The sequence below is a fragment of the Nothobranchius furzeri genome, chromosome 8 (assembly GCF_043380555.1).
Source record: "Nothobranchius furzeri strain GRZ-AD chromosome 8, NfurGRZ-RIMD1, whole genome shotgun sequence".
Lineage (NCBI taxonomy): Eukaryota > Metazoa > Chordata > Actinopteri > Cyprinodontiformes > Nothobranchiidae > Nothobranchius > Nothobranchius furzeri.
The window spans coordinates 74,105,615-74,122,903 of record NC_091748.1 but is presented as its reverse complement, the minus strand read 5'-3'; the positions used below and the strand labels follow the sequence as shown (position 1 = coordinate 74,122,903).

Sequence of the window (17,289 nt, the reverse complement as noted above, 5' to 3'; positions counted from 1 at the left end):
TTCTCCGTCTGCGTCGGTGCGGAGACACGCAACGCCATTATGCGTCGGCACAAAGGCTCTCCGATGGGCTCACAGAGGGTGATGGAGACATGCCCAAAATTTTAAACATCGATTGAAAGTGACAGAGACCGCAAGTTTGGGATTGGTCAGGATACCGCTTCCTATATATTTGTCACCATCACCGCTGTAGCTCCGTTAAAATGTTAACAGATATTTAGCGGCAGACCCAGAACAGATTGAAGAACGAATTGCAGAAAACGTCCGAAAATCTGAACATTTATTCACCCGTGAGTGAAGGAGTACAAAATACGGAGCAAAATATGGACAGAAACGAAGGGAAAAGTGGGTTTAGAGTTGGTGACCACATGAAAAGTGGAGGAGAATGAAGGACTAATTTGTGCTGGCGGGGAATTGCTTTGCAACACACCACTGCCTGAACAGAAGTGTGAATGTGTGAATGTGAAAACTGTTCGGAGCTCACAGAGAAGAATAAACCCGGCTTCAGTCGTGACACTAAGCTCAACAAACAGACTTGGTTATACAAAGTTCACAAAGAACTGATGTTAACCTCAACTGCCTTGGAGTACATGTCCATTTCTACAGCTTCATCCTAAATGATTTAAAAACTAAACATTATTTTGGTAAGTTTGGTAAAGTTTTACCTATTTTATACACAACAAAAACCAATCATTCAATGGCATAAACAGATTTTTCCCTTTTCTAAAGGTTATATCTTACCACACCATGCCATTTTATGAGTGCAGCACTTTCAGACGTAACTTTTAAAAAAATGAGATGGACAAAAGAATGAGGGCCGAGAATGGAACCCTGTGGGATCCCACAAAAGGGAGGTCAGCATTCATCATGCATTACCTGAAAACTTTTACCAGTAATAATTGCTATCAAACACAGGTGGGACAGAATCCTACAGGTTACAGGTTACACGGGAGAAGGTCCTTTTGGAAATGTGCGTGAACAGGTTGCATTAGCTGAGATGTGAAAGAGGCAGCTTGTCTGGAAAGAGGAGTAAGATTTACTCTGCTTTAGTGTGTGTGTGTGTGTTTAAATGCCTGCCCCCCCCCCCCCCATACTGTCACACTCTGACAGCTTGACTATGCGCTTATTTTGTAAATACTATCGGATGACTGAGTTTCACATCACTTCCTGCCAACTTGACATCACAGCAGGGAGAGCACATGGGGAGAGAACTATAAAATTAAAAGAATCTGCAAAGATGTCTGCATTGTGTCCTGGGTTGACAAAAAAAGATGCATTAACTACATTTATAACTTGATCTGCTTTTTGAAGGCATAACCAACGTTTGCACAGATATCCTGACAGGTTTAATCTTGTTTACACTCTAACCGGATAGATCAAGTTTAATGTCAACTTATGTTGAAAGGGAGGCTGATGTTTGAACTTCCTATTTATGCCAACATCTACGTGCGCACACACACACACACACACACACACACACATTGTGAAACTGGCTGCATCATTCTCTACTTGTCTAAACTACCACCATGACTCCATTTTCATTGACTCAACACGTCGGGTACATCCGGGAGCTCATTTGCCAAGTTTCTATCTGACCGTGCCGCAGGTTTTTCATGGATTTCAAGATTATCGTCAACAGAAAATGCAAATTTGTGTTTTATCCCATTTACCTTAACGGAAATGGTAGAAAGTTAGGCAATTTTCCAAAGAGACACCAACAGAGTTCTGATAGTTGGGAAGAAGTATGCAATATATCACTGGCTTTGTACTATTACTAAGATGTTTTTATACAATGCAATTTACAGAATTTTGCATTTGCATTTCTACAACTATTATGTGTACAATAGGTAGAAAACCAAAAACAGATTCTGTTGTTTTTTTAGTGTTTATTACAGCTTTAATTTTTCTGATTCAACAGGCAAGAGCATTAAGCAACATTCACGCTGCAATAAAATCGTAATAATCGTAATAAACTCCCAACACTAAAAAACACACCAGAAATCCCTCTACAATGGCGTCATTCAGAGGGTTTTGTTTTCTCACAGAGCACAGCGACAAACGACACTTCTTCTGGTCACTAAACGCCACATTTGTCATCAAACAGCAGCTCTACAGGTCCTCCAACTGGAATAAATGATGCCGTACTTCAAAAAAAATTTAACTTTGCATTTTGGTGCTGATCAGTGACATATTGCTGCCAAAGCAGCTGCAATATGCTGACGTCTGTACAAAGTCCTGAAAGGGCTGAATTTGTATGGAGACAAACCAGCTGAGAGGACCGGGATTGCATCTCCCGGTAAATTTCTCCCTCCCAGAAATAACCCTGAAGTTACATTAATGGAAACACGCTTGATGTTTATATTTATACTTTCTGTATATTACAAATATATTCAGTTTTACATTTCTGTTCCAGTATTTTAATTTGTATCTTTTTACACGTGGCTGTGTTTGGGGTGGCTCAGGGTCATTTTAAACTGAACATGCAAGGAATCTACCTCTGCCGAAACAAAATGTGTAAATTTAATAGTTTGACATGATGCCCACATTTAGCTGTGCACTTATGAAATATGAGGCTTATTTTTGGGGGAAGGAAAATCATTTATTCATATTCTGAACCACTCAGTAAGGTCGCAGACTGGTGCCGATCTGCAGCAGACAGCAGCCAAAAGCATTTGTTGTTGCTTTATTTGTTTGTCTATTGGGATAACTCGGTAGCTCGGATAGCTCGGACATTCGGGAGGGACTCGGAGTAGAACCGCTGCTCCTCCGAATCGAAAGGAGTCAGTTGAGGTGGCCTGGGCATCTGGTCAGGATGCCTCCTGGACGCCTCCCTGGGGAGGTGTTTCGGGCATGTCCTGCCGGCAGGAGGCCTCTGGGTCGACCCAGGACACGTTGGAGAGGTTACATCTCCAATCTGGTCCGGGAACGCCTTGGGGTCCTGCCGGAGGAGCTGGTGGAGGTGGCCGGGGAGAGGACGGTCTGGAGCTCCCTAGCTGGGATGCTGCCCCCGCGACCCGGACCCGGATAAGTGGAGGAAGACGACGACGACGACTATTGGGATAAAAAGATCCATCTGTTAACCACATCTAGATTTTTCCAATTGTGAATACTTGTGATCAGTTACTGGTGACATCTACTGTAGACTGTGTCTAATGTAATCTCAGTTTGGGAAAAAATCCCATTAAGGAGTGGCAATGACAGACAGAGTTGGATCTGTTCCAGAGTGAGGCATCATTTCAAACATCTGAGCTCAATGGTAGGACCGACGAGAGAATGAAAAGGAATTTTTAATGGTTTAAACTCTTCCCAGTTGTTAGACTTCAATCCATTCAAAAACCAGGATCCAAATTACGGGGTAGCTAAGGGGAGCCTGGCTCCCCCAGATAGGTGATGGGCTCCCCTTGAAGCCTTCAACTTACACACCCATGGGAGGTTGAAAGAACATCCAATTTCAACCTGTATTACATTATTTATGTGAACTCTCGGCACTCTGGGGTTCGTTTGAGTGGAGAGGACTGTCACTTTGCGAGCAGGAGGGTTGGACCCAAGAAGCACGACTCGAGGCAGGAGTGGTTTAAGAAAATAAAATTCCTTTTATTAAAGGAGGATGGGCAAAAATCCAAAGATGCAAAAAACAATCTAATCTCAAAAAACACTGACAAAAAAGCAAAACAGAAGCTCACCCATGAGCACGAACCAGGAGAAACTCGAGACGGACAAAACAACGCTGACACATACAACAACGGACCAACAAACACTGAGAGATGAGACAGGGTTATATACACAGGGGCTGGATGACTGGGAGAAGAGGAGCAGGTGCGTGGGGAGAGAGAACTGAGGAGAGAACGGTGAGATCAATTCACTAAATGGGAAGGGAAAACCAAGCAGAGGAGGGGATAAACCATAACCTGTGAATCTCTAAATAAATAAACCTGAATAAATAACCCTAACAGACTGAGGCACAGGAGAACCAAATATAAATAACAAATGACCCGAGGAGTGAGGGGACTAATTATCAAGTGGGGAAGGAAAACACACACACACACACACACACACTAGAGAATAAAATGAAAACCTGAACCTATTAAAATGACAGAGGAGTGACTGGGAGAAACATGAGGGAAACCTGGAGTGAGCTGGGGATCAAAAGGGGCGCAGGACCTGAGGGGACACCTGGAGGGAGAACAGGAGGGGGTTGGGGACCAAAGGGACACAGAACACGACAAGGCCAGAGAACGCTGATTGTTCATGCGCTCCAGGCAGCTGCGTCCTGTCCACGGCAATGATGTTCTCAAAGTGGCACACCCAAAAAACATAATTAACACTCGATTGTTCATGTTTGCTCATATTCTCTGGTTCTTTCTGTCTTTTATCCGTGCCTGATGCGTTCGGCTGCTGCGGAGCTCCTCAGATGAGAAGCGAAACGTAGACAAGAAACCAAAGACGTCCAGCTGCCTTCATTTGAACCCTTTGGATTAACATGACCTGGATGACTGAGAACCTTCACCAGCATGAGCTCGTCAGCCGTTCTCCAGTGATTTCACCTCACTGGCACAGCTGCGCAGTGCACACTTCACTATTTTTGTGATAGGAGGTCCCTGTGATCTGCTCAAAAGTATTTCATGACGTGAAAAAGTAGGAAGCCAGGCAGCAGTTTTTCTGGAGGATTGAGAGGAGATGCAGGTAGACCAGACACAGACAGGACAGGAAAATAGTCACACACACAAAAAAAAACCCAAAGAAAACAAAACAAAGTCCTTAAAAAGGAAAATGTAGATAGACTTTTCCCATTACATGTTTTTCCTTAAAGCAACAAACATTATTAGCATGTAATATTTATATATGTCATACAATTCAGATCACCTTCAAACTCAGTTTAACACCCAAGGAGGTTTCAAGGCATTTGAGGGTATTCAGTATATCCCTTTGATGCATAACGGTCACTACAGTGGACAGGTACTCATAATTGTTATTTATTTGTTTTTGCTATTAAGCACAGCTGTTGAAGACTTTATTGCATTTGAGCCCCTCCATTTTGACTTCAGTAAGCCAAGCCAACATATTTCATGTTCAGAATGCACGCTGTCCACTGAGGTGGACATGTAATAAATTTGTAAATTATAAAATTTTACAAAAAATATTTGTTGAAATTTGTTTCATTCACACCTAAAGATGAATGAAAAAAAATGTTTAAAAAATCATGGTTGAAGACTTCATAATTCATGCATCAAAGGGATATACTGTGGAACTAAGCAGATCACGGGGAACTTCCCCTTGATGTTTATATTTATACTTTCTGTACGATACAAATATATACAGTTTTACATTTCTGTTCATTTTTAGCTTTTTCCATGCGGCTGTGTTTGGGGTGGCTTTTTAACTTATCTGTTTACATAAGACATAAGAAGTGTTATTCTTCGAGACATTTTCTAGAACAAAACTGAAATCATGGGTAAAAGAGGGCAACTTGTCCATATAGATATATGTATGTGTGTGTGTGTGTGTGTGTGTGTGCGTGTGTGTGTGTGTGTGTGTGTTTTAAATACAGAAGTATCTCTTTTTGCTCCAGGATGAACTTGGATCATGTTTCTTTTGACGGTATTTGACTGCATTAAAGTTCCATCGAGGATTACATAATGCCAAAGTACCTGTATTTCCTGTTATGACACCAAAACAACAAATGTTGCCATGACAACATTGATTTGTCCTCAAACGGCCTACTGTGTCTTATAGGCCGTTCCTCAGTACTCAAGTATGCTAGTATGTTCTTGTGTACTTTACAAGTATGTTCTTGGCAAGTACACCAGAAAGACCGTTTTACAGAGTACGGGAGAACAAGAATGGCATTTGGAGCAGAACTATTACGTCATGGTGCTATGGTTAAAGAAGTGACCTCAAATACACAATAGAAGTCTAGTTTGTCCCTTAAATAACAAAATAACAATACATACATTTTAGTAGTTCAATATTTGGTCAACTTTTTATCCAAATTGATAAAATACGGAAAAAAAAAGTTTAACAAAAAAAACACAGAGCAAGTTTTAGACACGATTGTACAACTTTATTTTTATTTATTTAGACGTATTTATATTTTTGATATAAAAACACTACAGCTATGAGCTTTTACCTCAGCCTTATTCATTTTGGAGTAAGAACACACCCGGGAACCTTGAGCGTACCTGCGATGATACGTGCTCAGGACTGGAACGGTACTTGGGCCAACGTGAATGACGTTTCAAAAGGAAGTGAGTACACATGTTTACACGAGTAGGCAAATTAGGAAACAGCCTTAATCCCTAAATTTTATCTAAGTACAAAAGAGTTAAAAGGTTTGAATTTGAACTCAGAAAAGGTTGTTTTTAAATCAACTTCACACCTTTTTAGGTGATGAAGGTATGTGAGAAAATTCCTGAACCTATGAAAACTACAGAGGAGTGTGCAATGTGCAGTTTTTACCATGAATTTCTGGAAATGTCCATCAAAATGTTGTTAAAAAGGAATTAAATGCCCAGTTATTGAAAAATACTGGCAGCTTATGTCACGATCAGGAGGTTTGGACCCAAGATGCAGAAATCCCAGAACGACTCGAGGCAGGAGTGGTTTAAGAAAATAAATCCTTTATTTATAGGAGGATGCGCCAAAGTCCCAAGGCACAACAAAATCAGACTTAATCCCAAACGCACTGAGCGGTCAAAAAAACAAAACAGAAGCTCACCCATGAGCGCGGGCTCAGGCAAACTCGAAACACAATGGACCACCAAACACTGAGGGACAAGACAGGGTTTTAACACAGATGGGAGCAATCAGGGGAACAGGTGACAGGTGTGAGGAGTAAGGTCTGGAGGGGAGACAGGTGCCATCAATAAACTAAATGGGGAAAGAACTTAAGCAGAGGGGGAGATAAACTATAACCTCTAAAACACTAAATAACTAAACCTAAAGACTAAGGGCAAAGATAAACAACTAAGGACTAGAGGGGTGAGGAGGACTAATACAAACTAGGGTTGTCACGGTGTGCAAATGTAACCTCACGGTTATTGTGACCAAAATTATCACGGTTTTCGGTATTATCGGGGTATTTTTTAAACGTGTTACATTTTCAAAATGAACCCTGTATATCAGGAAAATATTGTCCTCAGTTTGTGTCTGAATTTTGCCTAAAATGTGTTATTTTGTAATTATGTTGTTTATTTGTTTACATTTTTCCCCTTTAGTCTTTAAAACACCAACATTTGCCCATAACTTCTTATTTTATGTCTGTTTGATGTCATCATTTTAAAAATATTAGATCAGATGATACTCAGTACTCAAGTAGCCTTCTAATCAGATACTTTTTTGCCCTTACTTGAGTAATAAACCCTATATCAGGAAAATATTGTCCTCAGTTTGTGTCCTTCCAGTGAGCTTTGCAGATTTGGGAAAATGTCATCAGGCAGTAATCATTGTTAAATTCATAATTATTCTCGGAGAGAGACCAACTCTTATCTGCCCCTGGGAGCCCCGTAATGCATAGCGTCATTTCAACATGGGGGTGTCCGCGACACGGTTTATATGCAGGTAGCGGCGCTGCGGCTGCTTTATATAGCGACTTGTTGCATTCTCCCTCAACCCAAATCCTCGGATCACGCATTTTAGCTAAAACGCTAACGTTAGCTTGCCTTGCGTTGACTGTAGAGTTGTGGGTGATGGTCACGCAGATGTGTCATGAGATTTGAAGTGTTGCTGCCTTTCACAGACACTTTGAGAGATAATAAATGTCCTGAGCGCTACCGTCTCCTCCTTTGGCCATTATTTCAGCTTTAGCTTCAAGAAAGTTTTGGTTGTAAACAACAAAGTGCCCATGTGCCACCGACAACTTCAGCAGATGATACAGTGGCTGGTAAGGGTCACAGCGTCTACACCGCAGCCAAGGTAAACCACCGAGATAATATAGTTTTTGAAAAACAAGATGGTTATTATTATTGTCAACTTTTTTACCGGGGTTTACCACCACATCGGTTACCGTGACAACCCTAATAAAAACCAATAAGAACTAAACGGGAGTGACTAGGAGGAAACATGAGGTAAGCCTAGAGGGAGCTGGAGAACACAAGGAGACACACAGAGCACAAGGGGACATATGAGGGGAACGCAGACAACGAACAGGAGGGGGCTGGGGACCAAGGGGACACAGAACATGACAGCTTCGTAACATACACTCAACAAAAATATAAACGCAACACCTTTGTTTCTGCTCCGATTTTTCATGAGATGGACTTAAAGATCTAAAATTCATTCCAGATACACAATATTACCATTTCTCTCAAATCAGTCTAAATGTGTGATAGTGAGCACCTGTGCTTTGCTGAGATGATCCATCCCACCTCACAGGTGTGCCACATCAAGACGTATTGAGCTGTAACAGAGGTGAAGCAGTTCAGATGAGCAGAGTGCATGAAAGACCTTGGCCACCATCTCATGTAGATTAGCCTGTCAGAGACTTTATGTCTCTGCTCAAGCAGACGCAGGTCAAAAACAGGACATTCATGACGCTACCACAGTGTAAGACGTGTAGCACCATCAAACAGTACAGTACACACCAAAACAGCTGTGCTTCAGCGTTGTTGTCATCCATTCCTTCATCCACATACTATGCTTTGACTCCGTCTGCTTCACTCCTACCAGGATTTCTTTACAATTTGTGTTGCTAAAAGCTAACTGGATGAATACCGACGAGCGCAAGTCGCCACCTACCTGAACGGAGTGGAACATACTTCATTTGAACGTTTGATTTTATAACATTTATGTACATTAGATTAAAGGCTACCTGTTAGTTGCTGTACATTGACTTAGATGTGCATGCAAACGCACTGACTGGCTCCAACAGAAAAACATGGCAGCACCAATAAACGGGACATCAAGGCTTTAACACAACACAAGAAGAAGGCAGACACAGTTTGTCCCTCTATGAAAGAGCTAGTCACCCCCAAATCAACTCTTTTTTTGTTGATAAATTATATAAACGAGTGTCTAATCATGTTGTAGACATGTGTAGTCAATAATTTGGCACTTTAGTGCATTTTAGTTAAAATTTAAATATTCTGCCTAAAACTGTCCGTGTTGAGCCGTCTTCAGGTAAAAACTCCGCACTGCATTTGAATTTAAATCTGCCGTCGCTATTGGCTAAGAGGTACACTATAGTAAGTAGTAAATACATTTTATTTATATAGCACTTATCACAGACGTAGAATCACATAGATCAAAATAAAACAAAGTCATAAAATCATAATGCTCTCATAACTATGGTTAGCTGGTACCATATGATGTCACTATGTTGTTGTGAGCCTGTAAGTGTGTATTTGTTAGCGGCTCCGCCCTCTCGGTCTGCCAGGCAACAGCATTTGTTGCATTTTTCAAACAGGAAGTAGGAGTGGGGTAAGACTAAAGTAGGGCGTGACTTGCTCTTTAACAATCACGGCAGAATGTGCTGACTTCAGGTTCAGCTGCTGATTAATAACAAAAACAAACCTTTCAGCTGAACTTTAACCAGAAGTAGACAGTCAGTTTGGCTTTTCTTTAATATGTTTTGACTTTCTCCTTCTCGTAGTCTAAATGATAATGTGTTTGTTTACTATCTCTGTTACGCAGCGACGTCCTCTTGGCCAGAGGCGCATGTTTCCCTAATAAATGTTAACACTAAATGTGTCTGCTTTTGGTGCCCAACCGCTATCAGTCAGACCAGAAACCCCCTTGGGGGGTTTGGGGTGCCGCTGCACTTTATAAATAACGTATTTTCTAAACATATAAAAGAACAAACGCTGCTAACCAGCGCTGGGAATTACGTCCTGTTTAAGACCCGCGGACGAAACGAGTGCCTTCGTGGAAACATGGCTCTGCTCTCCGTCCACTTCCAAACAGACAGCTGCTTACACACAGTCTGCACATCATAATAAACACATGAGCTGAACACCGTGTTTTCACCCAGCAGAACCTGAAATTCTCACAGAAATGGGCGCGAGGCCAACGGTGAACACAACACCCTGCAGTAGATGCACTGCGGAGCTGATAATGGAGGACTAAATGTAAGGATTCTTCAGGTCCCGCTCTACAACAGGTCGGACCTTTTAGTTTTGCAGGGATGTGATGTCACAAGAGGCAGGTGTCATTATAGGAAACATATTATATTGCACTTCACTTTTTTGAGAAATGTTTTTGTTTATTCACTTCTCATATCACACTTCTGTTAATTAGCATTTTATTCTGCAGGTGAGGTCATGAAGATTAGAGATTATATTGTGCTTATGAAAGAAAAACAAGTGAATAAAAGTTATGGGGCTGCATTCTTCATTAAAATGATGTGTTGCCTTTAAAGCAGAGGTTCACCAAAAAACACACATATTTGTAATTTTTGAAGTCTGATTAGTCATTCTGAGTTCCACCAGCATGCGGAGTGTGAAAATAGCCTTCAGGCCCTACTTCCTGGATGAGCTGCAGAAAGAAAATAGCTGAGGAAAGGCTTGGGTCAGAAAAGGTCACGGGAAAATATCAGAATCCAAGCACTCAACCACCTTAGCTGCGAACGCACAAGGCTGTTGTTGATTCAGTGTCCAGGAGAGAGCAGAGCGTGTCTTTGCGAGTAGAAGCTAACTGTTAGCATTAGCAACCCTACATTGTGTGTGTGTGTGTGTGTGTGTGTGTGTGTGTGTGTGTGTGTGTGTGTGTGTGTGTGTGTTCATCTCGCTAGTCTGTTTAGATACACAAAAATGATCACATTTATCAATCGCAGTGTTTCTTTTTATTTTGTTAAATTTATCGGCCTGCCTCTTCTGCTTTTGACTTCCTGCCAGAATTGACGCGGCTCACGAAAAATGATCACTGCACGGCGCGAGCCTTCGTGGCGCTTCGCAGTTGATGCGACCGAGAGCGTAGGTTAACAAGGGCGGTGGGGTGAGGGGCCGGTGGCGCCTGTACTCATCAGCCTCGCTTCCATCCGTTCTCCCAATGCAGCTGAGGCTACATTGTAGCTCATCACCACCAGCCCGTGTGTGTGTGTGTGTGTGTGTGTGTGTGTGTGCGTGTGTGTGTGTGTGTGTGTGTGTGTGTGTGTTACTAAAAATGTGTTGTAAAGCGCCTTGGGGGGTTGTTGAGTCCTACAAGCCATTTACCATAGATGTTTAGGAGCAATGAGACAGCTAAACAAGTGAATGTTGGCTAGAGAGAAACACTTGTAGCACTAAGGTGCCCAAAGTGTGTCGTATGTAAAAGTGCAGCTCAACCTCCAGAATTCCTTCAGTTTTTCAAGTTTTTTTTTTTCTTTTTTGCATCTTTCACCCAAAACACCCAAAATGTCATTCGTCTTTGTTCAGCTGATCAGTCAAGTTCATTCAGGTTGGCAGAGGCTAAAGGTGGCCCGGATACTGGAATGTTTTCACTGCTTAATACTTTGATGCCAACCAAGTCCCAACCCAATTTAATGTGTTGGTTTCGATGTTTAAACAATCTCATGTTTGAGTTTGTTGAAGGAGGATCAGTTCTTCGAGAGCCACGTCAACACGGCTCAGACTCTCCAGAGACCTCCCTTATCGACTCAATCGGTCAGCGTAACATTTTACTAAAAATGGTGAATTCCTTAACTGAAACGTCTCATCTGTCCGGCTCACACTGAAAAAGAAAAACCTCTATTTTGTATAAAAACTGCAAAGCTTTCCACATAAAAGCCTTTTGTGACTCATAAGCAAACATTAACTGTGTTTAATCTGTTAAACTGTTTAATCAATACATCTGCAGTCATCACTAGTAGGAATGAATGCCTTAAGTCGTACTCTGGGGGAAAAAAGCTCTGGCGCAGCAGTTTCAGGAGCTAGAAAACTGAGAGCTCCAGAAAGCAGGATCTGGGGTCTTATTTCCTTATTTTTGGATATCTCACCTCTGATTGGCTAACAGCACAGCAACTCTGACTCTGTTTGCTCTGCAACGCTGATGTTTTATCTCCACAAAAGACACAAACCTGGAGGAGTTCTGCTGTGTGGTGGAGTTGCTAATGCTAACAGTTAGCTTCTACCAGCCAAGACGTTCTCTGCTGTTTCCTGGACGCTAAACCAACAACAACCTTCCCCGTTGGGAGTCAAGAGGGGTGAGTGCATGAACGTTAAGTGACAGTGTGACGTAGATCTGTCGGGCTTTTCTAATCCTGGAGTTTCACCGTCTATCTTCTATCAGAAGCTAATGCAGGAGATAGGTGTAGGAGACTATTTTCATGTTCAGCCTGCATGAAAACCTCAGAGTGACCCGTTATCATCAGAAATTGGAATTAAAAAAATGTTTGTCAGTGAACCACACCTTTAAATAGGAACACGTTCAAAGCAAATATGAGACAAAGTCAACGTAACGACAACTTGCGGTTTCTTTGAACCGCCCTAGGCTGAAAGGTGAGAGGATATGACATCGTCATATTTGTACCGACCTGTCTTATCACAACAAGTGACAATCGTCATCATTCTTCACCAATCCACACCTTGTATGACGAATTCACAAAGCACTGAAGACAATGGATCCCATTTAAAACGTTACTATGAACCAGTTTTGCTGGAAAATCGGCAAACAGGAATTTGACCACTTGTCTGCAGTTTAAGAACCTTTCAGACATCCAAACAGGAGAGAAAAGTTCTATCATCCTCTAACTTTATGCTAAGTTTGCCAAATACGTCACGTTTTGACCCTGGTCTTAATTCTGGAAGCACACACAGAGAGGGAATGTTTACACAGGCAGCCTCTCTGTGCTTCATAAGTCCCAGCCAATCACACGCAAGGTCCGCCTTCTTTTTCTGTAGCTGGAGTAAAACTATAAAGCAACCTGACAAGCCAAGAGGGAGAAGCAGACGAGTCTGAACCATGAGAGGAAACCTCAGCGCTTCGACCGTCAGCATGGCTTTCACCGACTGCATCAAACCCACCGATCTGCTGTTGGAGAAAAGGGCGATGACGTAAGTTCATGTCGTATTGTGTGATTTGTTTGGTTTGGATCGTGCAAAAGAAGCTTTACTGAGAGATGTGTGGATGTTTTCTAACAGGAAGAAAAATTGGAGGAACAGATTTAGAGTTTTGTTGAAGACAAACCCGTCTCAGACGACACCCAAAAACCCCACATCATGCAGGTAATTTCCATCCACTTCATAATTAGTGCATTTTTGAAGGGGATACCATTTAAATGCACACTTTGCATTCACTTCAATTACATTTTGAGCACATTTATTCACATAGTCTGACGTGCTTTTTACACATTTGCGTGTGATTGCATTTGTCACAGTAAACGCACAAGCAGGACAGGCTTTGCAACAAAGTCAGTTTAACAAGCAGCCAGTTGTTTTTGCACTGCAGCGGCGTTTCACCTTGTTAATCAATGGGGTGGGTTTGCAGTGGGACCACAAAAGCAGCAGCAGCAGCAGCTATAATTATCTGTTCTTCACCCTCAGGCCAACTGTTGATGACGTGAACCAATGGGCGCAGTCGCTGGACAAGCTACTCAGTCATAAATGTGAGTATAATTCTGCCAGAGCGCCGTTGCATAAAGATGTCTCTGAGGTAACGCTGGGAGGTGGATAAAAGCTGTTTCATCGGCTTCAGTAAAGCAAAGCTTATAACGGCTCTGGACTCACTTTACCTTCCAGTAATGGACAAACAGTCGGTGAACGATACTGTCTCACACACACTTCTCCGTCTGTCGCCTCCTCCCACAGATGGGAAAACTGCCTTTTGTGTCTTTCTGAAGTCGGAGTTCTGTGAAGAGAACATCGAGTTTTGGACGGCGTGCGAGGACTTCAAGAAACTCACGTCACGTAGAGCTCTGGTGTCCAAGGCCAACAGCATCTACAAGGAGTTCATCCAAAGTGAAGCTCCCAAAGAGGTAATCCCATTTTCAAATTCATATCCTGGTAAAATCATAAAAAAGTTTCTGATTTTCTTGGAGGTTAAAGGCTAATTTTGCACATTTCTTTGGTCACAGATTAACTTGGATTTCCAAACCAAAAATGCGATTGTCCAGAGTCTCAAGGATCCCACTTCAACTAGCTTCCAAGCAGCTCAGAAGAGGGTCTACAACCTGATGGAGAACAACTCCTACCCCAGGTTTATCAGCTCGGACCTGTACAGTGAACTGTGTGCAGTTGCCAGGGGAGAGAGCAAGCTCATAAAACCCTAGGCAAAATAAAACCCACGCTCCAGGTCGTTTGTTTACAGCTGCAACGGCGAGTCGAGAGGGGGTGATGTTCATCTCAGGGTCTGGTGCAAATGATAGGCCTGAATGCAAATTCTGGTCATGAACAGTGGCGGCCAGTGTGGAAAATTCAAAGTGGCGCCGCCGTTCCGTCCTGCTGAGTGACTTTTTAAAGGAAGCTGGATGGATTGGGCAGGATGTTGTGTGATGCTGCAGGAAGTGTTTGGAGCACGATGAGATTAAGGTGACATTGCGAGGTCATTACACAACTTTTAGTGTCAACGTTTGAATTTCAAGCAGCTTTATGACTTTTTATGCAATTTTGAGCCTCCAAGAAAACATTGTTGGTGCACTGCTGCACAGGAGCCCAAGATGATAAAACATGAAGCTCGTAAAAACATAAAATCATCATGAAACAGCAGCGCCGTGAGGTTTCGCGTGGTAACAGGAAACACTTTCTGCTCAGGAGTCACGCACGCTCCTGTGAAACGGTGGCTTTAGGTTTTATTTATTCACTGCTGCGTTTGCGCCGGTTTATGCAAAAATGCTACTTCAGTTTGCACGACGATGTCAACATTTTCCACAGATGTGGAACACCTGTGAGGATGTAAATATTTTGATACTTTGAATGTTGAGTGTTCAAGCTTTGGGCAGCTGGTCTGCTTGTGAAATAAAAGTTATTTCCAAACTTCTTTGGTGTTTGTTAATAAATTTCTTTTAAAAAGTGTAAAAATATTTTAAGCTAAGCTACTTATAGCCTTCATCTGGCCCTTTTCCTACATGACTCAGGCCTAGTCCACACGTAGCCGGGGTTTTTTAAAAACGAATATCCGCCCCTCCCAAAACTTGCATCCACACCACCGCGTTTTAAAAACAAACTCTGTCCACACGTACCCGGATAAATACGTTGTTAAGGACATGCCAGACCTGTAGGCGGCAGTACTTCCCCCGTTCTTAACCTCGTCCTTCGTCTGTGGTCTTCCGCAAGGAGCAGTAATTCCGCTTGCAAAAACAAACAAGCAGAAAGCGCTCGGACAATTGATGGATCGGGTAGTGACAGAGCGCAGCTCTGAGGGCTTCCGTGCTGTCGGCTAGTGTAAACACAGGTCGCACACGTGATGTCAGAATTTTTTTGTCGCAGAAAGTGACGTTGCGGACCTTATAACTCCGGTTTTGTCTGTCCACACGCAGACACCCAAAACGGAGAAAAGGCAGATCTTCACTTTGGCCGGAGTTTTTAAAAAGATCCGTTTTAGTGTGAAAAAACTCAGTTTTCGTGTGGATGACAGGCCAAAACGTAGGAAAATATCTACGTTTTGGCAGATCCCCGGCTACGTGTGAACAGGGCCTTAACGCTGCAATCGCAAATCTGGAAAACAAGCTAACTGAAAACGTTCTTTTGAAGCCTCAGACAACAACTGATGTTCGGACAACAACGACTGGTGTCTAGCGCTATCTCGTTTCCTCTGGCAATGAGAGTTTCCAGTTATGGCGGATGTGGCCCAGGGATGGTAACGGATATGAGTGCATGTTCTGTTACCCCTTCTGCACGACACCACCCTCATCGGGAGGTGGACCAGCTGGTGTCCTGGTGCAGTAACAATAACCTGGTGCTTAACACACACAAGACAGTAGCGTTGATGGTGGACTTCAGGAAAGTCACAGCCCCCCTGCCTCCCCTTGCCTTCAACAACACTCCCATCGTCATCACAGACTCCTTTCGTTTCCGGGGCACCTGCATCACACAGGATGGGAGCCGATCAACAGCGCCATCATCAAGAAAGCCCAGCAGAGGTTGTTCTTCCTGTGACAACTGAAGAAAGCAAAGCTGCCAGTCCAGATGATGGTGCAGTTCTACACTTTCCATCCTCACCTCCTCTATCACAGTGTGGTCCGCTGGGACTACTGTCAGGGACAGACAGAGACTGCAAGGCATTGTGCGCTCAGCTGAGATGGGAATTGGCTGCAGTCTTCCATCCATGCCTCTCCTGGGAGGGGGGGGGGGGGGGGGGGGCTGGATTGCAGGTGTCATCTCTCACCCTGGCCACGGACTGTTTGGCAGGAGGCTACGATCCATCCTCTCGTCACAAAAACAGTTGATTCCCCTCTGCCGTCTGTCTCATGAACACTCGGTGATACCTGCACATTATATACCAGTCACTGTAATAGTATGTTTGCACTGTTCATCCTGCTGCTAACTGTACATATTATCTATCATTTATTGCCTACTATGTGTTTTTTATGTGTGTTCATGTTGCACCTGATCACCGAAACAAGTTCCTAGTCAGTGAGCTGCGTTCAACGACAATGGCAATAAAAAGTCTTCTGATTTTGATTCTGCACACTGGAAGCATCAGCGGCGTGGAACGGCAGCGGAAAGGTTCTCTCACGACAATCGACTCCAGTGCACACCGGGAGTCTCAGCCGTAAAGAGGCTTCTCCGCTGTGCTCCTGGCTCGACCCATGCAATTACAAAATCCTTTGAGTTTATGCCGTCCGCCAATAAACCAAAAAGAAGGAAATCACGTTTGATATCGCTGTTTGATGTCATATATGACCAGTGGCGTGTCCAGATCTTTTAAAATGGGTGGCCCAGATGAGGCACTACTTTGTGCATGGATGACACCAATGGTTATGCTTTATTTTTTTTACCCCAAGCCTTTTGTGGACAATCAAAATACTATTTAAATGGAATTCAGTGTGGTGACACATGGGGAGGCTATTCAGATTCCAAGGGTGGCATGTGCCACCCCAGGCCACTCCCTGGACACGCCCCTGTATATGACGATGCTTCTCTCCGCTGTCAGGGTTAAAGCTACGAAAAGCAACCGCTGCACTTCTGGAACGATGCACGGAGTAAATAAGACATTAGGTCACTTGTACTGACGTAATCTACATAGATGTGAAGTTGCATCGCTACAATGGACTGTTATTTTGAAAATGATTGGGGTTTTACACTTAAACTTTGTGATTTCCTGTCTAGCCCTATGTTAACTACAGAGCTGCGCAGTGTGCTGCTTCACGGACGTGCCTGAAAATTGCCGCGTCGCAGTTTGAATCACCCCCGTGGACTCCACGAGATTCTGTCTGAACATCAGAGA

The 17,289-nt window shown here is 43.1% G+C and overlaps 1 protein-coding gene across 1 annotated transcript; it reads left to right on the top strand.

The window, feature by feature from the left end:
- The first annotated feature begins 12,834 nt into the window (after positions 1-12,834).
- rgs2 (regulator of G protein signaling 2) lies at positions 12,835-14,880 on the top strand. Its single transcript, XM_015971151.3, has 5 exons — positions 12,835-12,959; positions 13,047-13,130; positions 13,449-13,510; positions 13,713-13,879; positions 13,979-14,880. The coding sequence occupies exons 1-5, from the start codon at positions 12,868-12,870 to the stop codon at positions 14,171-14,173; spliced, it is 600 nt and encodes a 199-aa protein (XP_015826637.3). The 5' UTR covers positions 12,835-12,867; the 3' UTR covers positions 14,174-14,880.
- The last annotated feature ends 2,409 nt before the right edge of the window (positions 14,881-17,289 follow it).